Source organism: Hippocampus comes, unplaced genomic scaffold (genome assembly GCF_001891065.2).
Source record: "Hippocampus comes isolate QL1 unplaced genomic scaffold, H_comes_QL1_v1.1 scaffold151, whole genome shotgun sequence".
Classification (NCBI taxonomy): Eukaryota; Metazoa; Chordata; class Actinopteri; order Syngnathiformes; family Syngnathidae; genus Hippocampus; species Hippocampus comes.
The window spans coordinates 444196-463724 of NW_017805591.1; the positions used below are offsets into that span (position 1 = coordinate 444196).

The following is a 19529-nucleotide window of genomic DNA, read 5'->3' on the forward strand; positions in this document are numbered from 1 at the left end:
CCTTTGCTCTCCGACAGACCCTGCAGGTGCTCAGTGTGAAGGGGCTGACCAGGCGTGAAAGACAGAGCCGAGCCAAAGTCCACAATCTTCAGGTGGTTGCCGTCGTCCACGAGCATGTTGTCCGACTTGAGGTCCAAGTGGACCACTCGCCGGCCATGAAGGTAGTCGACCGCACTCAGGATCTGACCAAGCAGCTCGGCCACACTAGCCTCTGAGTACACATCTCTGCAAAACAACAACAGGAGCTAAACAGACATGCACCACAAAATATTTCTGGAATAAGGTGTTTGCACCCAGTTGTAAAGCATGGTAGTGTAGGAGGTCAGAGATGGAGCCAGAATTATTTCACTCGGATCGCCAGCCGTTTCAGTAGAGCCTTGCTGTATTAGTCTTTTTCAATGCTGTAGTAATTTCAAAAAACTCTTACCTTGCAGCTAGACTGTAGAGCAACTCTTTGCCAGGACAAAGCTCCTCCACCAGCACCAGGTAACAGGAAGTGATGTAAGCAGTGTGCAGTTGTACCAGGTGGGCATGATGAAGCCTCCTCAGCAGCTGATATTCCCTCAGGACCAACTGTCTGTGCTCCGCCCGGTACGGCGTGATCTTGGCGGCAAACACTTGGCTGGTTTCAGCATCGCGACATAAGTTGACCACGCTGAAACGACCCCTGAGGCAAAGATGTCAACAAATGATGAGGGGATGGAGCACAAGGGCATAGCTTTGCTGAACGCTAACTTGAAGCGATTTATAAAAGCCCAACCTGTTGATCTCTGACAGGAAGTTGTAATTCCTCTGGGTTGCCTGACTTTCTGACCCAGTCACCTTTGAACCGAGGCAGTCAGTCTGGATGAGAGGAATATTTACATCTGCGTAACCAAAAAAAAAAAAGTGACTAGGTGGAGGAATGAAGGCTCTTTCAAGTACCTTTTTTAATTTATGCAGCCCTCACCTTCAAGGTGTGTTGCCATGACAATGGGGGCGGAAGCATCACTGAAAGGTCCTGCTCCTGTCTTGGTGATACAACCTACCCTGAAAGCATATGAAGCTCCTCTGGGTAGATCTTTCGCGACATAGCTGCTGTCAGTCACATCCTCCGACAAGACTGTCCACTCCCCACCTGAAGAGTAATGTAGCACTCCTTTACGATGCGACACGATGACGCAATTCATTTGTAGCCAACAACAAAATATACAGCTGGATCTTGGTTGTGACCTTACCATCTGTACAGTATTGCACACAGTAGGTGACCGGGTCACTAGACTGAACAGGCTTCCACACTAGCAGTACTCCACCTCCGTCCAACTGAAGCACATCAGCCTTGTTGGGACGGACTAGAAGATCTAATAAAATGAAGCTTAGCACAATTGTCGGCAACAATCATATTATGAGCAACTGACAAATTGAATATGGCTAATTTGATACCTTTCGATTTTTTGAATGCTGGTATCTTAAAAGTAGTCAGGCGCTTGGAGGTTCTCATTTTTGGACTTTCAAGCCCATGCTCCTTTTCAGGCAAAATTGAGCCCTTAACAATTGGCCCTGTTGTAACAAAAAAAAAAAAAACATTAAATAAAGTTGATTGTATTGTTGTTCTTCAATCAGACACTTGTGCAACAATAAAAATGGTGCACCTCCTTGACTTAGATCCTCTTTACTGGATGACCTTGAAAACAGCTTCGTCAAACTGGAAGCCGAAGCTCTCATTTTCTTTCTGAATGACATGGTAGGCGTAGCTGGCTTCATTATCTCTCCTAGCGTTGGTCCTAACTCTGTGCTGTCCAGCTGGGAGTAGGAATGGCTAGCCCAGGACTGCCTGCGGAAGATATTCAGCAGTCCCAGTTTTGGGGATTTTCCTGCGGGTGGCTGGACTTCAAGAGCTGGCGCAGATGCATGTCTTTGAAGGCCGTGGCTTTCCTTCTTATCTTTTGCCCTGGGTGGCCTTTTGGGAGCCTGGAGAGAGGAGAGGCTCGGACTTGGACTGGGGGTTGATGACATCTGCAAGTGACATATGTTGGGGTTGGAGCGTGTGCGATTGCGTGGAGGAACTTGAGGAAAGGGGCCTCTGGGTTTGAGTTCTTGAAATGAGCGAGGGGATGATGAAGTCCTGGGCTCCCTTGGGTCATCATACCCTTCACTCTCTTCTGACCTGTACCTCCCTCTGAGCTCTTCATATGAACCGAGTCTACTGGAAGACTCAGAGCCACCATGCTCCAAAATAGATGAGCCAGCCAAGGAACCCTGGGAGCCAGTGAAGGCGTCGCCCTCTGATTGTTCCTGATCCATCCTGTGGCTCATCCTGTCACCCACAAGTAGACTTAATGGAGCAGATCCACCACCCAATGTTGCAGTGCCCTGTACGGGAATAGTGGAACCTCTTCTTCTTGCGGGTCTCCGAGGGCTTGGAATCATCAGCAATTTCTTTCCTCCCACTTCATCGTCTGTGAAATCCTCCTTCAAACTTTGCGTACCTTCTTCGTCACCTGCCTTTGAGGGCTTGGGTGAGCTTGGAGATCGCCGAGAGTAGTCATCAAGAGACCTGCTCCTTCTGTGAGGTGGAACATTGGTTCGGGTGACACTGCCATCAAAGGAGGTAGACTTTTGCATTGTGGGTTGGGTGGACCCACGTCTCTGGCTTCGGTTGGTCTCCGTGTCATCCTCCACGTATTCTATGAGCGGTTCATTGAGGCGCCCTGACAAGCTCCTCCGTAGTGGCTTGCGACCTCTTTCCTGCTTTTTGGCCTGAAATTTATCCCGTAATGTCATGCGTCTGGCTGACATGGGCGAAAGCTGATGAGATGAGCTGTAGAAAGTGCTCCGGATCACGCTGCCACGAGGGATTCGACCCGCATCGCTCCCTGAACCTTCATCACCATCAGAAAAGTGGAGAGACGGACTACTGCCCTTGTCGAACCTTCTTTCATTCTGAGGTGTTTGAAGGTACGAAACATCTGATGAGGCAACAGACTGCCTACTCACACTCCGTTCTAACACGCTCCTCCTACCAGCCAGCTCGTCATCGTCCTCCTCCTCCGCCTCCCCAAACGTTACTTCTTCCTCCTCATATGGACCTTGCTGAAGTTGGGTGAAAGGTTCTGGGATCCGCGCTCTCTCGCTCAAAGGGTCATAGTCCTCCTCGGTTTCTTCTTCCTCCTCCTCTGTCGGGCTGTAGTGCTGGAAGAAGTCCCAAGAGTCAGCCTCATCGTAATCGGATGATGAACCACTGCTCATAGAGGTGCTGCTGTTCTGCTGGTGTTCACGGGGAACCGTCACTGCGGTATCTCTGAGAGGAGCATCGAGGAGCTCTGGAATTTGCCTTAACGTGAGCACGGAACCAACACAAGTCAAGGACCGCTGGGGGTAAAGAAGCAGAAGACGTTGCTGTAGACGAATCGCAGAATCTCTCATTTCCCCAATGAGTTTGATGAATCATACAAAACAGCTCACCTGCCATTTTCTTTTTGAGATGAACAGCTTTAAACCCTTTGTGTTAATTTCATCCGTGTCTTCTCCTGCATGTTCATCCTGATCACAGGAAATTTTTGTTTGATTTTCATTCTCAAGTTGAAGCACTACTGAACACCCAAAAGCTGTTTGCTATATGATATTTAGGCCTCACCTGGAACCATTCATGGCTCAAGCATTCAAAGGCAGATGGTCGCTTCCTATACAGGGCAGAAAATGTTGAATATTGTGCACACCAAAAGTGAATATTGCTTCATTATTATCATCCTTAAGAATTCTTTGCTTTTTGGATGAAACAAATCATTGGGTTCTGCAACCGTATAGTGAAGTACATGGGTGGTGTTAATTTCGACTTCAGTCGTCATTAACAAAGAAAGGGATAGTTCAATAATTATGGCTGGACCAGGGCTTACTCGGGGTCTGGTTGAAGAAGACTGCGAAGAAAGGCCTGGGCTTCAGGACTCCTACTCATGACGTCAGGGGCATCCCAGTTTAGGGTCCCTTCTCCCACTCTCAGCAGTGTAGCACGGTCCGTTTCACCCGCAAATGGGCAACGACATAACAGACTGCCAAAGGAAGTAATAGAAAAGAAACAGTATGGACTATGTATGGATAGTTTTATGCTATCGTACTGTATGATGCCTGGCAATATACATACCATAAATAGGTCATCACACCCACAGACCTGTTACAGATGGAAAGATGTTTCTGTTATCTCGCACAATACAGGCAATTTTGAAGGAATTACAAAAGAAATGTTATGTAATATATGACGTTTAGGGCAGTAATAGAGTACTATGTTAATCTTTTATATTTTCTTAATAATATTACAGTTATGGGCGGCCCAGTGGTCGAGTGGTTAGCGCGTTGACCTCACAGTAGAGAAGTCATGGGTTTGATTCCAGATCCGGCCTTCCTGTGTGGACTTTGCATGTTCTCCCGTGCCTACGTGGGTTTTGTCCGGTACTCTGGTTTTCTCCCATATTCCAAAAACATGCATGGCAGGCTGATTGAACACTCTAAATTGTCCCTAGGTGCGAGTGTGAGTGTTTGTTCATCTTTGTGTGCCTTGCGATTGGCTGGCAACCGGTTCAGGGTGTCCCCGCCTACTGCCCAAAGACATCTCGAATAGGCTCCGGCATGCCCGGCGACCCTTGTGAGGATATAGCGATTCAGAAAATGGATGGATGGATATTACAGTTATAGAATCAGATAACAGGTTGCAATCCCGCACTGATGTCGGGCTACGACGGGTTAATCTGAAAGCCAATGAGTGCCTATTATTTATCTTAGAACAGGCAAACACACAGTGGCTATGACAGTAAAAAAATATTTTTGATTTTTGATTGCAATGTCGAATCTGGACTTTGACTCACCAAATATCTGTGCCCACACTGACAGGTTCTTGGTGAACAACTTCGGGTGCAACAAACTCAGGCGTACCAAACATGCTGTACTGATGTCTGGATGTGTCTACTTCCTGGCAGAAGCCAAAGTCACAGATCTTGATTTCATCTCTGGGTGGATATACCATGAGAATATTCTCTGGCTGAGGGGGTATACATAAAACAACATAAATAATTGTTTTATTCCAAAAACTCATCATTTTGTCAGTATTGTAACTGAGCTAAAATCTCACTTTGATGTCCAGATGCAAAATGTTCATGCTATGAATATGCCCAACTCCTTCAAGAATTTGCTGGATATATGACTGAACCTGAAATCAAATAATTCACAGTTCTAAACCAACTGAACAAGGAAAAAATACACTGTATGAGAATTTGAATGAGAAAAAAAAAACATTGCTTACCTCTTTCTCTGAGACCAATCCTCTGAGTAACAAATGGTCAACAAGGCTATGAGAACAGCAGCTGGTAATTGCAGATGTTAAAGAAGAAGCTCATCCACTAGGACAAAAGTGGTGATTGCATGAGAGATGAGAGATTGCATTTTTCTTTCTTTTTTAAATTTTAGAAGGGATACATTTCTGTAATGAGCACCAGTGTGCGCCGAGTGCAAAAGAAGTCCAGTAGACAAGCCACCCTTGGATGAGCCAGACGAGAGAGCAAATCTCTCTCCTGGAAGGCTCGTGTGCGGGTGCTACTTCGCAGGGGTAAGAATTTGGCAGCAAAGACTTCACCTGTCCCTCTATGGATCACACGCTTCACTACCCCAAATGTTCCCCTGGGGATGGAGACACTCCAATGAATCATAACAGAGATAAAGCAATGGTAGGACAATACGTATAGCAAGTGACTCACCTTCCAATTTCGTCACCCACATCATAGACAGTGAATAGCTTCCTTCTCTTCCCCAATTCCATCTCTCTCTCCTGAGACCCCAGTGGACCTAAAAAGGATGAAATGATGGATATACGTGTACCACTCAATGTCTGATAATATTTGGTATTTTTAGCAGCCCTGAGAAGAACGCTTATCTATTGCCTCACCTTCCTCAACGGTAAGATGAGCCTGACACGACACATGGCCAGAGTCATTGTAAGAGAAGCAGGTGTAAATGCCACTGTCTTCAACTTCCGGGCACACTATGGTCACTGAGCAGCGGGCGGCATGTTGAACGATCTCCACATTGTGACTGGCTGGAAGTTCTTCCCCATCCTCCAGTAAGAAAGCAGAGATCAAACTGAGCAGAAACGTATGCTAAAATGAAGTGATATCAGGAGTGATGATTGAACTTAAAAGTTCAATCAGTTTTGGTAAGGTTTGGAATGGTAAACTCTGATCTTCTGCTTCCACCAAGCGGGATGTGTAAGCAGGCATATTTAAAAATGTGGTGTCATAAAAGCAAGGTGAGATGTAGCCTTCTATTGAATTAACGTAGACACACTAAATGAAGCAACAAAGGATGACATGCAGCATGTTGTGTCTCTGTTAACCAATCAATGGATAAAAGTACATCTAGCACAGGGCTGGGCAACATCAGCCTGTTCTATACTCTATGTGAATCAGGCTTGCTGAGGATTTCCATTCTTGGGAGCGTTTTTACTTGTCGCATTCATCTCACTGTTTTTCCTGCGTTCTGACTGTTCAAGTATTTATGAGGATTTTCTGCAGTCACAGAAACAATGAATTAAAGACAAAAACAGTTTTCACATTGATTCATGAATTTGTTTAGTGTCCCAGAGAAACTAACATATGGGGGCTTACTGGAAATTAAAATTGAATTCGAAGTAATTCAAATAATAACAAATCAGTCAAAGTGCCAAAGAACGGAACTTCTTATTGAATCTCTCCAATCACAAACAAAGTGTGCCTACCTTGTACCACTGTATCTGTGGCATGGGCCTTCCTGTTATGATGACGGTAAATGTGGCTGGTTGGCCTGGTTCAACACACACATCTTCAGGGGGTACTTGGATGAAGGGAGGAACTGAACAGAACAGCAAAGAAAGTCACACAATATTTGAAAAGAGTGTTTCTTTATATCTTAGCACAGCAGAAGACGATTACCATCTGTTATTTCCTGCATTTGCTCCGAGATGTAGATTTCTTCTTCTTCTTCCTCCAGGTAACATGGAGCCTGCGGCTGTGCTGGCTGATCCATGCATGCTGGCTGAGGAACCTCTGCAATACCACCCTCAGCTCTGAAGACCAAAAAGCAGTCCGGGGTTATTGTTTCAAGTTCACAAGTGAATATTTGGAGGATTGTTCAGATGTTCTGGCCCAGGAATGGGCAACTTAAATGACGGTGGGGGTCACACTTATCATCAGTGCGATTGGTGGTGGCCCACCAATAGGAACATGCACGTCCTAACAAGCTGTATGACAATATTGGTGGGCCACATAGGAACATGCACGTCCTAACAAGCTGTATGACAAAAATGCTATTTTAATAATGGCTAAAATACATGCATATGTGCAAAATAAGTGCTATTAATACTCTGTATATTTCATTTTGAAAATACATTTTTCAATGCATGTTTCAAACAGCCACTATGCCAGCACCAAAGGGTTTGAAGCAAACAACAAAACATCCATCCGTTTTCAGAACCGTTCATCCCCTCATAGGTCACAGGACAAAATATCCGCATACTGTAATTTTTTTTTTCGAGCACAAAGGGTTCTCTTGCATAAATATGACCATTCAAGGATGGCACAACACTGCTGAACAAGAAACCACTATTAAGTGCAAGAACTCGTTTTGTAGATATTTTCCACTTTGAGTTACATTGTAATCCGAATATCATTGAGGTACTGTTTGTCCAAACCGCCCCAAAATGAATAGGCCAACTCCCTTTTTTTTGTTTTAAAGTCCAAGCTTAAAGAAGAGAAATATTGTCATGTTTTACTTACTGTTCATGAATGGGTGGGAAAGTCCCTTCAGCAATAGAAGAGGGGGTGAAATCTGTTTGTAGCCACTTCTTCACAAAGGCAGAGGACCAACCCTCTGAGTCTTCATCTATAAAAACGCAAAATAGCATTTTTTTACGAAATGTAATGATTCAACATACACATGAGTAAAACATACATTACCTGAGATCACGGAAAAAACAGAAACAATGTGTGTCTTACCTGCTGTCTTCGGGCTATAGTGAACCTACAGTAAAGTATCCACCACATCGACAAGATATGGGCATGTGCCCAATCCTGCATGAGAACATCTGCTCAGCGCATGACCATCTCATATTTGTGGTGGTGAAGAGTTAGCTGGGCATGCGTTGACGAGAGGGGGAGGAAAAAAGGGCAACACTGAGCGGTTATATGTTATCATGACAATGATGACTTACATGGTCCGCATGAGGAACCTTCTGCTTTTGGACGAGTAGAAGGAGGAAAATATGAAGGTTATAGAGAATGAAAGGGTAAAAAAAACGGTGTTTTGCATTTAAATTTTAGTACTTAATGTTACTAACTGCAGCATCGCTCGACACGCATCTACTTCAAATCACCAACCACAACATTGGGTACACTCGCAAAATCTTTCAAAAAGAGATCCAGTATATAAAGTCAGAATCAAACATTCTGCCTTTACAAAGATAATAATGCTCAGTTAACACAATTTAAATGATCAGAGAGGCATGAATCTAACATTTATTTTAGCACGTTTTTATATCGGTGTTTGCATGTGTGGAACTACACATGACCTACTGAGAGCTATTTTTATTTTATATGTAGTAAAACGCTACAATGCTCAATTAAACATTGTAACTCTCTATTTGATATCCTTCATACATGTATGTAATGTTGTGGCCAGTGAGAATCAGAAGCATTATTTTAAAACACCTCAATGGTTCAGATGCCTCCATCTTGAGGAGAAAAAGTTGTTGTCCTCTGTGTGGGGAGTGAAAACATGATCAAATATATCCTATGAAGCAAATGTATTCATTCTATTCTATTTTGTAGTTACTATCTCTCAATTCCCTCAGTAAAGTCATGTTTGCTTTTTGCTTTTGTTTTTTTTAATCATCCACGGTATCTTCAACAACTGTCAAGAGTGGTCAATAGCTAGACATTGTAATTACTATACTGAAGTACAAATGAACACGCATCCATGTTTTGTTCTTGCAAGGTATTGTATTCTTCCGCAGCCTAAACTGGTATGCTTGATGAAACGACTCCAGATATAAACAAGTGAAGTGGATAAAAGGAAAAGTAAGTAAATGTCTCAAAATGCAATAAACATGACAGAATGGATGAAATGCCCCAGAGGACTGTCAAGTGACATTATAAAATGAGAACACACATGGATTGTTGTGAATGATGGCATGTGCTTACTTTCCTACATCCTTCATGTAGAAGAAATTAAAGTAGGTCCCAAAGAAAAAGATCCCCACTGCGGCCTCTATGTTCTCTACTGCAAAATTACCTTGTATAGCTCGAACTGTCCTACCTTTTGGAGGTAGGTCGTGCGTTTGGTCACTTTCAGATTCATTCGGGGCGACATATGAGGGGCACAGTCCGGCCTTGCACTTGACACAACCAAACTCATTCGAAAGCTTAAGTGAAATAAACATATTTCATATTTCGTTGTCTTTATGAAGCATCTCTGACAATGACGTATAGTCGGCATGTCGTCCATGTGATCGCATCGTACCTCGCACTCATAAAGTCCGATGTCTGCCTCTGTTGCACTGACGACTGTGAGAGACAATATTCCACTTCGACGGTCATTCGAGACTGAATATTTTTGCGTGTCACTCAACTCTTTGCCATCTTTCATCCACCTGCAGAGGAAAAAGAGGAGTTTATTGCCATCGTTAACTCATCAGAATTTTGCCTTTGCGTTTCAAAGAACAAAAGATTCATCATGATCAGATTGGATGATCATATACAACTCAGTGAGCATTAAAAATATATATATATAAGCTCCTGAAAGTATTGAAGGTGATTAGAAATGCCTCGTAGTAGGATGAAGCATTATTATGAAGCATTCATTTAAGATTAAATTACCAAACACATTTTGTCCATATTTTTACTATACCCATAAAACAGAAGATGCACTTTCAGATATTATACTATTACCATTCTGTACATACCTAATGTTATTACCAATGAATGTACACTGGTGGAAAATTTGCATACCAACCTGATTCGGGGAACAGGAGTTGTGAGAGTGGAACAAGTAAAGTGAAGGTCCTCACTCTTGATCAGACAAGTACTTTCCAGCCGACTAATAAATCTCGGTGGAGCTGAGGAAAACATTTTTAAATGCAGTAAGCACAAAGCCTTTACAGGTTGAACATGTAAAGTGCACATAAAATGATATTTCAATCCCTCTCAACTCACCCTGCACTACAACAGTAGCCAGAGTGCCAGTGCTGCCCATGCTGCTGGTAGCGTAGCACACATATTGTCCAGAGTCTTCTGCAGTCAAACTGTCTAAGATCAGAATGCACGTGCCGGATCTGTCCGCTGTGATGATGTGCCGAGGGTCATCTTCCAACGCAAGGCCATCTGAGAACAAGACATCCGATACGTGTGAACCAATGCAGCGTGATACACTTTTTTAGTTTTCTGACCTTTGAGCCAAGTGATCACTGGCTGAGGCGATCCTGTAACCTGGCAGCTCAGTTTAACTGTCTGCCCGATCTTTGCCGTGCAATCCGACAGCAGTGATGTAAACACGGGGGCGTCTTATTGATGGATAGACACAAACACAGCAGAAAAAGACAACAACATTCATAAAAACGATAGAGGTTTGTAGTAGATCTGTGGTCATCATAATAGGCTTACTGTTAGTGGTCAGGATGGATCGTTGCTGCAGCTCCTTCAGGTCTTTGAGCCAGGAAAGTCTCACCAGTGGTGAACGGCCCTGCAGTGCATATCTCCGCACCGAGCCCCTGTGCTCATGCCACAGCTCCCAAGTCTTCTCATCACCTCCCATTGTTTCCCGTAGCTCGACATCATTCAGCTGTGGTCGGCAGAGTCGAAACGTGAACTTGGATTTGTACGTCAACATGAAGCCACCAAAAGTGAGTGGCACAATGATCACTTTATTACCTTCATTTTATTCTTGAAGGTGTACACATCACAGCTCTTACTGGCATCTCTTCTCAGTTTGCATAGGACAATACATTCCTTGAACAGAAAGACTTGTCTCTGATGCCCTCTAGAGGTCTTTTTAGTTTCTGGCGTTTCGTCCCACACCGTAAAGGCTCCCTTGGAGGAAAAAAAAGGAATTATTTACAATTATTTCCCTTCTGGAGATAACATTTCAAGATGTGGTCGATGCTTTTGCTGACCTGCCGCACAGGCTCGCCCAGGGCAGTCAAAGGGGCGGGGTAGTTTTCAATGAGGGAGACCTGGTGCAGATTGTCAGACCTCCAGGGTAGACAGGACACAAGGGAGAATGCATCCTCCAACAAACAACAGCTCTGGCCGCTTTTGGCCTTGTTCTTAATTAGCTCCTGAAGATAAAATGTTCATTCAGAACAGAGTTAACACCCTGTGGACTAACGCCTGCCATGTTTGAAAACAAACAAAAAAAAGCTATAAACTATTCATAGTTGACCTTCAGCAATGCTTGATATGTCTGAATCCTTTCAACTGGTCTTTGGAGGAAGGTCAAGGTATCTATGACGGGAGCCTCAGGTCTACCAGATCCTGGTAACTCCTGTATTAGAGCAAGAAATGCACTTAAAAATTGTACTGTTGTCTTCTTCTGTGTATGCTGACATACAGAGTATGCTTACTTTGAGATATTGTTGGGTAGCTTTATCAGCAATGCAGGCCTCTGCTTGTGATTGCCCGAGCATGTAGTGAACATACTTTTCAAGGTCCTCAAAGTGAAGGATCAGATGCATAGCGACGTCATCATCTGTAGTACATGCTCTCAACCCAGGGAGAATAGACCTGAAACCGCCGCTTATAATGTCAAAATCAGGCTTAAGCTTACTGCAGAAAATTGGAGTCTACTGTTTGTATTCTTTGTGTCGGATTTTGCAAGTGAGTGTATATACACATTGATACACTGGGTATTGCGTACTTACTTCTCGTGAAGAAGGACAATGTCCTTTATATTTCTGAAAATGATATCTTTTTGGTTGATGATGTGGATAGGAACATTGAGACTTGAGTCCAAGTAATTTAGTGGATGAGAAATAAACAGCCTCATTTCTTTCACAAACTCCTCTTCACCATCAATCAGACCTTGAATCAGTTGGCTAAAGAAAAAACGTTGTAAGGAAAAGGATTTGTCAATAATAGACAGTGCCCTGTAATGCAAACATGCAAACAGACCTCAAAGCCCTCCTATACTCTTCTCCTGTGGAACCGATTCCGTCAAGATCCTCTTGAGGTGCCCGCAACTGTGTGAAGGCCTCCTAAAAAAAAATAATAATAAAATAAAAACCTAACAGTGCTGCATTTATTTCTGACACACCTGAACTGTTTAATCATTTCACCAATTGCTAGAATGAACGTCTAACCTTTCTCTTCTTCTCCAGATAGGCCGGACACACCCATCCCTGGCGGGCAGGGTTGGTTTTGGTGGGTTTGGTTCTCACGAGCCATTTGTCTGGATGGACAGAGTCTAGAACCTCGACGTATTGACCCTCCTTCAGTAAAAAACTGTCCTTGCTTCCACTGTTGGGGTTGCAGGCTGCTCTCGCCACATACATTTCAAATGTCTAACGGAATGAAAAAGGAATTACATGCATTAATATCGTGCAACAAAAATTGTTCAACTGCAAAATAATCCAATAAATCACCAATAGAAGAACATTTAAACAAACCCTAGCACTGAGCTGGCTCCTTTTTCTCAACTCAAACACGAGGGGTCTGGTTTACAAAGATCTGAGTGTGCAAAGATGGGAACAAACTGTATTGCTCAAAGAAACAGCTGATCTACAGGATCAACCAAGCACACCCAGGATACTGTCTGTTAAACAGGCAAAATTGCTGCACAGTTGATTCTGCGTCAAATAGATTATACTTTGGATGTGCAATGTCATTTTTCAAAGCTGAACCGAATTGCGATGGCTGATTTTGTGCTTTAAAATCACACATCTGAAAGACAGATGCAAAGCGTCAAATACAGCCTAGCCAACATAGCACGGAAACAATAAGAAGCAGCGGGGAGAACTTTTCCATTCATGGAACATTTTTGAAATGCCAGAAAAAAATATTGTGACGAACCATATTCCGAGCAGCGCAATTTTTTTCAGCTTCTGGACGGCTGACTTGGAACTATAAGGGGGCGTGCCATAACACAAAACTCCTTGCAAATCTGTGTTTCCTTGCATCCATGGGTCATTTCAGTGAACTATGACAATTGGTGCAGGCCTCTCCTAAAACAGGTTTTCGGATAAGCTGCTATACTAAATACATGGCTCTCCACTTTTTGTACCTGTTGCCAACAATGCATTCAATCTGATAGGGGAAGTAAAGATGTTCTTCAGCACCTGCTCTTCAGGATACAGCTTGCAATCTTTGGAGATCCTGTGTAAAACAGCCCCCAACAGCACATGCAATCTGTTGAAGTCTGAACGTGCACTTTAGCACATGGTATTTGGGGGTAAATCAGGCCCTTATATATGTATCGTTCACAACATATTGGACTTTCCCGCAAGGCCGGGTCATAGCATCATTGGAATATTGTAGAACTTAATAAGCGACCAATTAGAGTGCTCCGATTACTGCTATTGAAGCATAACACATGGCCTTTCAGTATTCAATATGTATGTGTATTTTTTGTATGTATTTTTTTGCTCAGGAAAAGCCTTTGCAATTTCGGCGGCAATTGCAGTTCTTCCAATCAAAAGCACAAACCTCGCATTGATCCTCTTCCCCTTCGGATTCTGATCCCGACACAGTGCTAGCTAAAGGTGTGTGCGCCCTAAGGTGTTTAGGAGATGGTGTTCTCATTTGGCCTTCTTGGGTGCCTATGAATGAGAGGCACACAAAATCATTGATATACTTGATAGGAGTCGAGAAAGAAGTCTTGATGGGGATCGCTGCTTACCTTGGACTTGTAAAAAGGTCTTGAAAAGGCAGGGATCAGCAGAGTGTTGATTCGAGTCCTTCAGAGGCATTTGGTCCGTTGCCTCAGGAAGTTCCCTGTGGTAATATTCATGAAACAAATAAGTTTTCGTCATGAGAATAAAACAAAGCCTCTGCTCTATTACCTTGCTGGATGGGTCGTAATTTCGACAGGTTCAATCACATCTGGTGCAGTGTCATAATCAGATGGACTTGACACTATAAAAGAAAGACAATTTAATGAAGAAAATGGAAAATGTGCTGAGAATAAGATCCACGTATTACTCACCGGAGCTGGTGGCGATGAGAGATGATGGTCTCCTCTTTTGTTGGCCCATCTGAATGTGCTGCTCTGTCAGGTTGTAGGCCTCCCATAAAGAGACGTCGATATTCTCGACATAGTTATCAGCATCGGTCCCCGAAGTTGCCTGATCTTGAATCTGTGTTTTGTCCTCAGGCCTCAGCGGGGCCAACTGCAGTGGAGTGATTGCGGCAAGAGGTGGGTGCACTTGCCTGCCGACTGTCTGAGCAGGCTCTTGCAGCGGAACCACGGTTATGTTTCCACTGTAGGACGTCATACCAAATTTATTGACCACCTCACATGTGTAGATGCCACTGTCACTCAGGGTCAGTTGAGTGATAACTAGAGAGCATACCCCACCCTCTGCGGCTTCAATACCATGTCGTTCATCACGACTGATTGTTTGACCATCTTTAAGCCAGCGCACGCTGTTATAATGTCCTTCTACAGTACACATTAGAGTGATGTTACCATCAACATCTGCACACTGGTTGCTAAAGACCTCTTTCAAGACCGGCCGTGTATCTTTGCCGGTTTCGTAGCCTTTTAAGGGAGTCTGGATCTTGACGGTAGCTTCTTGCATTTGTGGTTCATCTTCAGCACTGATGTAAACCTCTGGTGAAGCATCCTGGACCGGCTTCTGGAGATCCAAAATGATAGGCTGGGTGTAGGGTTTGGTTGACGTTTCATCAAAGAAGCCACCGGGTTCGATTATGGGGATCTCGGTCAAAGCTTCTGAGAAAGTTTCATCTTCAGAGATGTAGAGGAGAGGAATTTCTTCCATCATTTGCACTTCTTGGTGTTCCTCCTCCCTTGCCATTGAACCAGCAGCGACTTCTTTGTCCATTTCAGGCTCTTTTCTCATAGGTTTGACTGGATGTTTTATCAGCTGTTTGGGTAGAACCAACTTCTCCACCAGATCAGCGTCTGCTGATGCTGACTGTTTTTTCTCGAGTCTTGATTCCTCATCTTTCAACGACCTTCCCGTCTCTTTTAGTAGCTGATCTTTGGCCGTTGTCACCATTTGTTCATCTTGATCTGTTTCAGTGTCTCTTGATGGTCGTTTTTCCATTCCTGTCCTAGTTTTGCTCTTTGACCTCACAGGTGGCTTTGGGGGAATAGGTTCAGTCTTTATATCTTGAGGCAGTTCTTTTCTTTTTCCGGAGTGGCTGTCCAGCTGATTTACTGATGGCACTTGCATTACTTGCTCCTCTACTTTCTCTGTGGTCGCGAGTTCTTTTACGTGGTTTCTCAGTGTATTCCCGTCCCTAGAATCATTGAGGGCAGCGTTTGATGGCTGTTGAGTGAACTCCTCAGTTTCTTTTTTAACAACTTCAGGAGTCTCTCTTCCTCCTGCTGCTTTTCCTTTTGACCTCACAGGAGGTAACACACCATCCCCTGTCTTCCCCACGTCACCATCCTTAATAGTAGACTTAACATCTCGTTCCAATGTTTCGATCTCAAAGGCTGTTGTTGATGGTTTCATTGCCTTTTTCTCCTCCTCAACTCTCTTCCACAATATTGTTTCTGGATGGTCATCTAGTATTTCAACTTCTCTGACTTTTTCGAATGGTTTTTCGTTTTGCGTTGGATTTGTTTCCAGAGATTTAAATAACTGCTTCTGTTGATCAACACCATTATTTCCAAGATTTCTGCCTGGTTGACTGAGTTCTGCCTTCATTTGTGGCTTTGCTGGTTGAGTCTTCTCCGTCTCAATTCTTTCAATCACATGCTCCTTCTCATCTAAATTTGCTGGTCTTGTGGAAACCTCCACATTTTGGTCCACATTGTGCACCTGCTGGTTTGAATCCTGAGCATTTTCTGTCTGTTTTTCAGTCTGCATCTCCTTCTGGTCTGCTATTTGCAAAGACTGAATGGGCTGTTTGATATTAAACATGGTCTCTGCATCTTGTTCTACAGCAGTGATCGATGCTTTTCGCACTGTCCTCTTCTTGGGTTCAGGAGGGATTAGGTGTGCATTGGGGAGATTCACATTCTCGGGTTCGGAGGTGGTACTCCGTGTTCGTGGTCGTACCATGGAGGGTTCATTCTTTGACAAAGTAGTCTCAGGTGCTAGAAGGTGAGGGGAAATTGTTCACATTTTGTTGCTGTACATTTATTTTACAGTAAATGTACCAACCTTTTACAGACACCGCTGCAGTGGTTTCTGCATTTCCTGCTTGACATGAGTAACTTCCACTATCTTCTGGATTTAGCTCCTTGATATGAAGTTCCAGCAAACAGCCATCCTTCTTCATCGCATACTTCCTATTTGCTCTTAGTGGAATTCCATTTTTTTTCCACTGTGCCGACACACCAAGTGTGGACAGTTCACAACACAAGACTGCTGTGGCTCCCTCTTCCGTTTCGGTGTTTTGCAATTCTTTCTTGAAAAAGCAAGGCAGTTCTAGAATGCATAAGGGAAATAAGTAAAGTCACGACTTGTCCCTTAAAATAACATATACAGTACTCACCTACGGAATATTTGCATCACTAACAAAAAACATTGATATTTTGTATTACCAACAAACATTTGTCAGGGTACATGTCCTGCATTTACCTAATATAGTAGCAGTGGGTGGATTTATCTCGTCAAATAAAAAACAGAACCGTAAAACAAAATTCTGTCAGGAAATCAGTAAATTGATGCACACACCTTTGACAGACACAGTTGCAGTGGTCTCTGCACTTCCTGCTTGACATGTGTAGCTCCCACAGTCTTCAGGATGGAGCTCCTTAATATGAAGCTGGAGTAGACAGCCATCCTGTTTAATGTCATACTTCCTGTCAGCTTTTAATGGCAGCGCATTCTTCTTCCACTGTACTGAGACTTCAGGTTTCGACAGCTCGCAAGACAGGACAGCTGTAGCCCCCTCGTCTGCCTCTATCCTTTGTAGCTTTTTCTTGAACAGTGGAGGCAGCGCTGCAGAAATAGGCACATATTAAGAAATAATTTATTCTACTGTGGTAAAGGGTGAAGGCTTCACAATGCCATTTTGAAGATGGACATCTTAAAATCAGGCATCTCCATAAATATCAAGTGATGACTTTTGTGAGAGGTAACATGCATCCACCCATTTTCAACACCGCTGATCCTGAACAGGGTCACGGGGGGTGCTGGAGCCTATCCCAGCTAACTCCGGGCGCAAGGCGGACTGCACCCTGAACTCGTTGCCAGGCAGTCGCAAGGTACATATAGAGACGAACAATTATTCACACCCACATCCACACCGTCACTGAGTGGGAACCGATCTCACGCTGATCGCTCACTAGTCGGGGCGAGTGTACCACTACACCATCAACGACTGAGAGGTAACATAAAATGTGTATAACATACAGACCTTTGATAGAAAGAGTTGCTGTGGTTTCTGCACTCCCTGCTTGACATGTGTAGCTGCCACTGTCCTCAGGTTTAAGATCCTCGATGTTGAGCTGAAGAAGGCAGCCATCTTGCTTCATCTCATACTTCTTGTTGGCCCTGAGAGGCAGATTGTTTTTTTTCCATTGCACTGGCACCCCAGGTTTAGAGAGCTCGCAGCATAAAGAGAATGAGCTTCCCTCATCTCGCTCTGCACTTTGTAGGCCTGTCACAAACAACGGTGGGAGCTCTGGGGGAATTCAACACAAAGAGAGGACTTCAAGATGACCAACAAAATTAGGTGACAGAAATTGTTTGAGACACATGACCGCTATGCACATTAGTGGTTGATGAACAGGGATGGCAAGGACTTTTCTGCTGGCTGAAAGACAAATTTCAGCCATTTAAATTGCTAAATAAATCTATACTGCCCAGGCCATTCGGAATCAGTAGTGCTGGTCGATTTGACTCAAACTACAGCATATCAGCAATGGAAGTGATTCTCGACTCAATATGATTTAAAACTTGTCCTCCCAGGGCCAGCTCTGGCCCTCAATAATGTCAGTATTTTTCTGTGCTGTGATTGATTGATCAGAGCAAAATAGCCAACTTTGACTTGCAATACAGTTGTGTCGAGATTTATTGTTATTGATAGAAAAATTAGTACATTTGGTGAGTAATTTTTCTGTAATTTTGTCATTTTAGATAAATATTGGTTCACCACTGATTTCCATACAGTACGTACGGTACCTTTCACTGATAAAGTGGTTGCAGTCTCTGCACTTCCTGCTTGACACGAGTAACTACCACTGTCCTCCAATTTGAGGTCCTTGATGTTGAGTTGTAGAAGGCAGCCATCCTGTTTCATCTCGTACTTCTTGTTGGCCCTCAGAGGCAATTTGTCTTTCTTCCATTGCACTGGCACTCCAGGTTTCGACAGCTCACAGCACAGAGAGGTTGAATGTCCCTCTTCTATCTCCACTTTTTGTAATTTTTCTTTGAAGAATAATGGAAGCTCTAAAAAGTGGGTATATAATTGATCAAACTTCGATATATGGGTTCTAATCAGAACGGGATAAAATTGCTTATTTTTAACATAATAGATTGACTTGTCCATAAATGTGATACATTGCAAAATTTAAATGCAAATTTCACATGTAAACAATTCAATGTATTTTTTAAATTTTACTCTTCAATTAATTAAAAGTATGTGTGTCCACCAAACAGAAATACCTCTCACAGCTATAGTTGCAGAAGTCTCTGCACTTCCTGCAAAGCATGTGTAGCTTCCGCTGTCTTCAGGTCTGAGATCAATGATGATGAGTTGTTGAAGGCAGCCATCTTGTTTCATCTCAAACTTCCTGTCATCCCTCAGAGGCAGTCTGTTCTTTTTCCATTGCACTGCCACTCCAGGTTTCGACAGCTCACAGGACAGAACGGCTGTGTCTCCTTCTTCTGCCTCCATACTTTGCAATTCGTTTTTGAATGAGATTGGGCGCTCTGGAAAATGATTATTAAAATAGTGTTATCAAGAATTAGGGTGAATTACTTTCTCTGAAATGAACGCACCTCTTACAGACAGCGTTGCAATGGTCTCTGCACTGCCTGCTTGACACGTGTATCTACCACCATCCTCAGGCTCGAGGTCACTGATGTTGAGCTGAAGGAGGGAGCCATCTTGTTTCATCTCAAACTTCCTGCTGGCCTTCAAAGGCAGCCTGTTCTTCTTCCATTGCACTGGCACTCCAGGTTTAGACAATTCACAGTATAGAGAGACTGAACCGCCCTCCTCTGTCTCCACACTTTGCAATTGTTGTTTGAAGAATAAGGGCAACTCTATTGGACAAACCATTGATCAAACTTCATTACATGTTTGGGATCTAATTAGATCAGCCTCACATTTAAGCATAACATTGAGTTAATGTTCTGCCCAACATACAGTGCAGAGTGAATATGCAGCACTTAGTCA

The 19529-nt window shown here is 43.5% G+C and overlaps 1 protein-coding gene across 2 annotated transcripts in view; it reads right to left on the reverse strand.

The window, feature by feature from the left end:
- The window catches only part of obscna (obscurin, cytoskeletal calmodulin and titin-interacting RhoGEF a), a 34212-nt gene that overhangs the window by 1468 nt on the left and 13215 nt on the right, over nucleotides 1-19529 (reverse strand). For both annotated transcript variants that reach the window (XM_019880156.1, XM_019880157.1), the window contains 43 exons: nucleotides 19130-19396; nucleotides 18794-19060; nucleotides 18311-18577; nucleotides 17544-17810; nucleotides 16859-17125; nucleotides 16343-16609; nucleotides 14191-16275; nucleotides 14048-14120; nucleotides 13885-13979; nucleotides 13692-13804; nucleotides 12350-12550; nucleotides 12162-12244; nucleotides 11912-12085; nucleotides 11615-11774; nucleotides 11434-11535; nucleotides 11165-11329; nucleotides 10923-11081; nucleotides 10656-10833; nucleotides 10442-10555; nucleotides 10209-10376; nucleotides 10009-10111; nucleotides 9517-9646; nucleotides 9313-9418; nucleotides 7776-7881; nucleotides 6933-7066; nucleotides 6740-6852; nucleotides 5912-6080; nucleotides 5724-5811; nucleotides 5446-5646; nucleotides 5273-5333; nucleotides 5102-5179; nucleotides 4839-5011; nucleotides 4121-4147; nucleotides 3876-4028; nucleotides 3617-3662; nucleotides 3445-3522; nucleotides 1632-3351; nucleotides 1423-1539; nucleotides 1218-1340; nucleotides 950-1117; nucleotides 761-866; nucleotides 428-667; nucleotides 2-225 (listed from right to left, as the gene is read on the reverse strand). In XM_019880156.1, coding sequence (XP_019735715.1) covers nucleotides 2-225; nucleotides 428-667; nucleotides 761-866; nucleotides 950-1117; nucleotides 1218-1340; nucleotides 1423-1539; nucleotides 1632-3351; nucleotides 3445-3522; nucleotides 3617-3662; nucleotides 3876-4028; nucleotides 4121-4147; nucleotides 4839-5011; nucleotides 5102-5179; nucleotides 5273-5333; nucleotides 5446-5646; nucleotides 5724-5811; nucleotides 5912-6080; nucleotides 6740-6852; nucleotides 6933-7066; nucleotides 7776-7881; nucleotides 9313-9418; nucleotides 9517-9646; nucleotides 10009-10111; nucleotides 10209-10376; nucleotides 10442-10555; nucleotides 10656-10833; nucleotides 10923-11081; nucleotides 11165-11329; nucleotides 11434-11535; nucleotides 11615-11774; nucleotides 11912-12085; nucleotides 12162-12244; nucleotides 12350-12550; nucleotides 13692-13804; nucleotides 13885-13979; nucleotides 14048-14120; nucleotides 14191-16275; nucleotides 16343-16609; nucleotides 16859-17125; nucleotides 17544-17810; nucleotides 18311-18577; nucleotides 18794-19060; nucleotides 19130-19396 — 9936 coding nt within the window. The remainder of the gene's footprint in view (nucleotide 1; nucleotides 226-427; nucleotides 668-760; nucleotides 867-949; nucleotides 1118-1217; nucleotides 1341-1422; nucleotides 1540-1631; nucleotides 3352-3444; nucleotides 3523-3616; nucleotides 3663-3875; nucleotides 4029-4120; nucleotides 4148-4838; nucleotides 5012-5101; nucleotides 5180-5272; nucleotides 5334-5445; nucleotides 5647-5723; nucleotides 5812-5911; nucleotides 6081-6739; nucleotides 6853-6932; nucleotides 7067-7775; nucleotides 7882-9312; nucleotides 9419-9516; nucleotides 9647-10008; nucleotides 10112-10208; nucleotides 10377-10441; nucleotides 10556-10655; nucleotides 10834-10922; nucleotides 11082-11164; nucleotides 11330-11433; nucleotides 11536-11614; nucleotides 11775-11911; nucleotides 12086-12161; nucleotides 12245-12349; nucleotides 12551-13691; nucleotides 13805-13884; nucleotides 13980-14047; nucleotides 14121-14190; nucleotides 16276-16342; nucleotides 16610-16858; nucleotides 17126-17543; nucleotides 17811-18310; nucleotides 18578-18793; nucleotides 19061-19129; nucleotides 19397-19529) is intronic.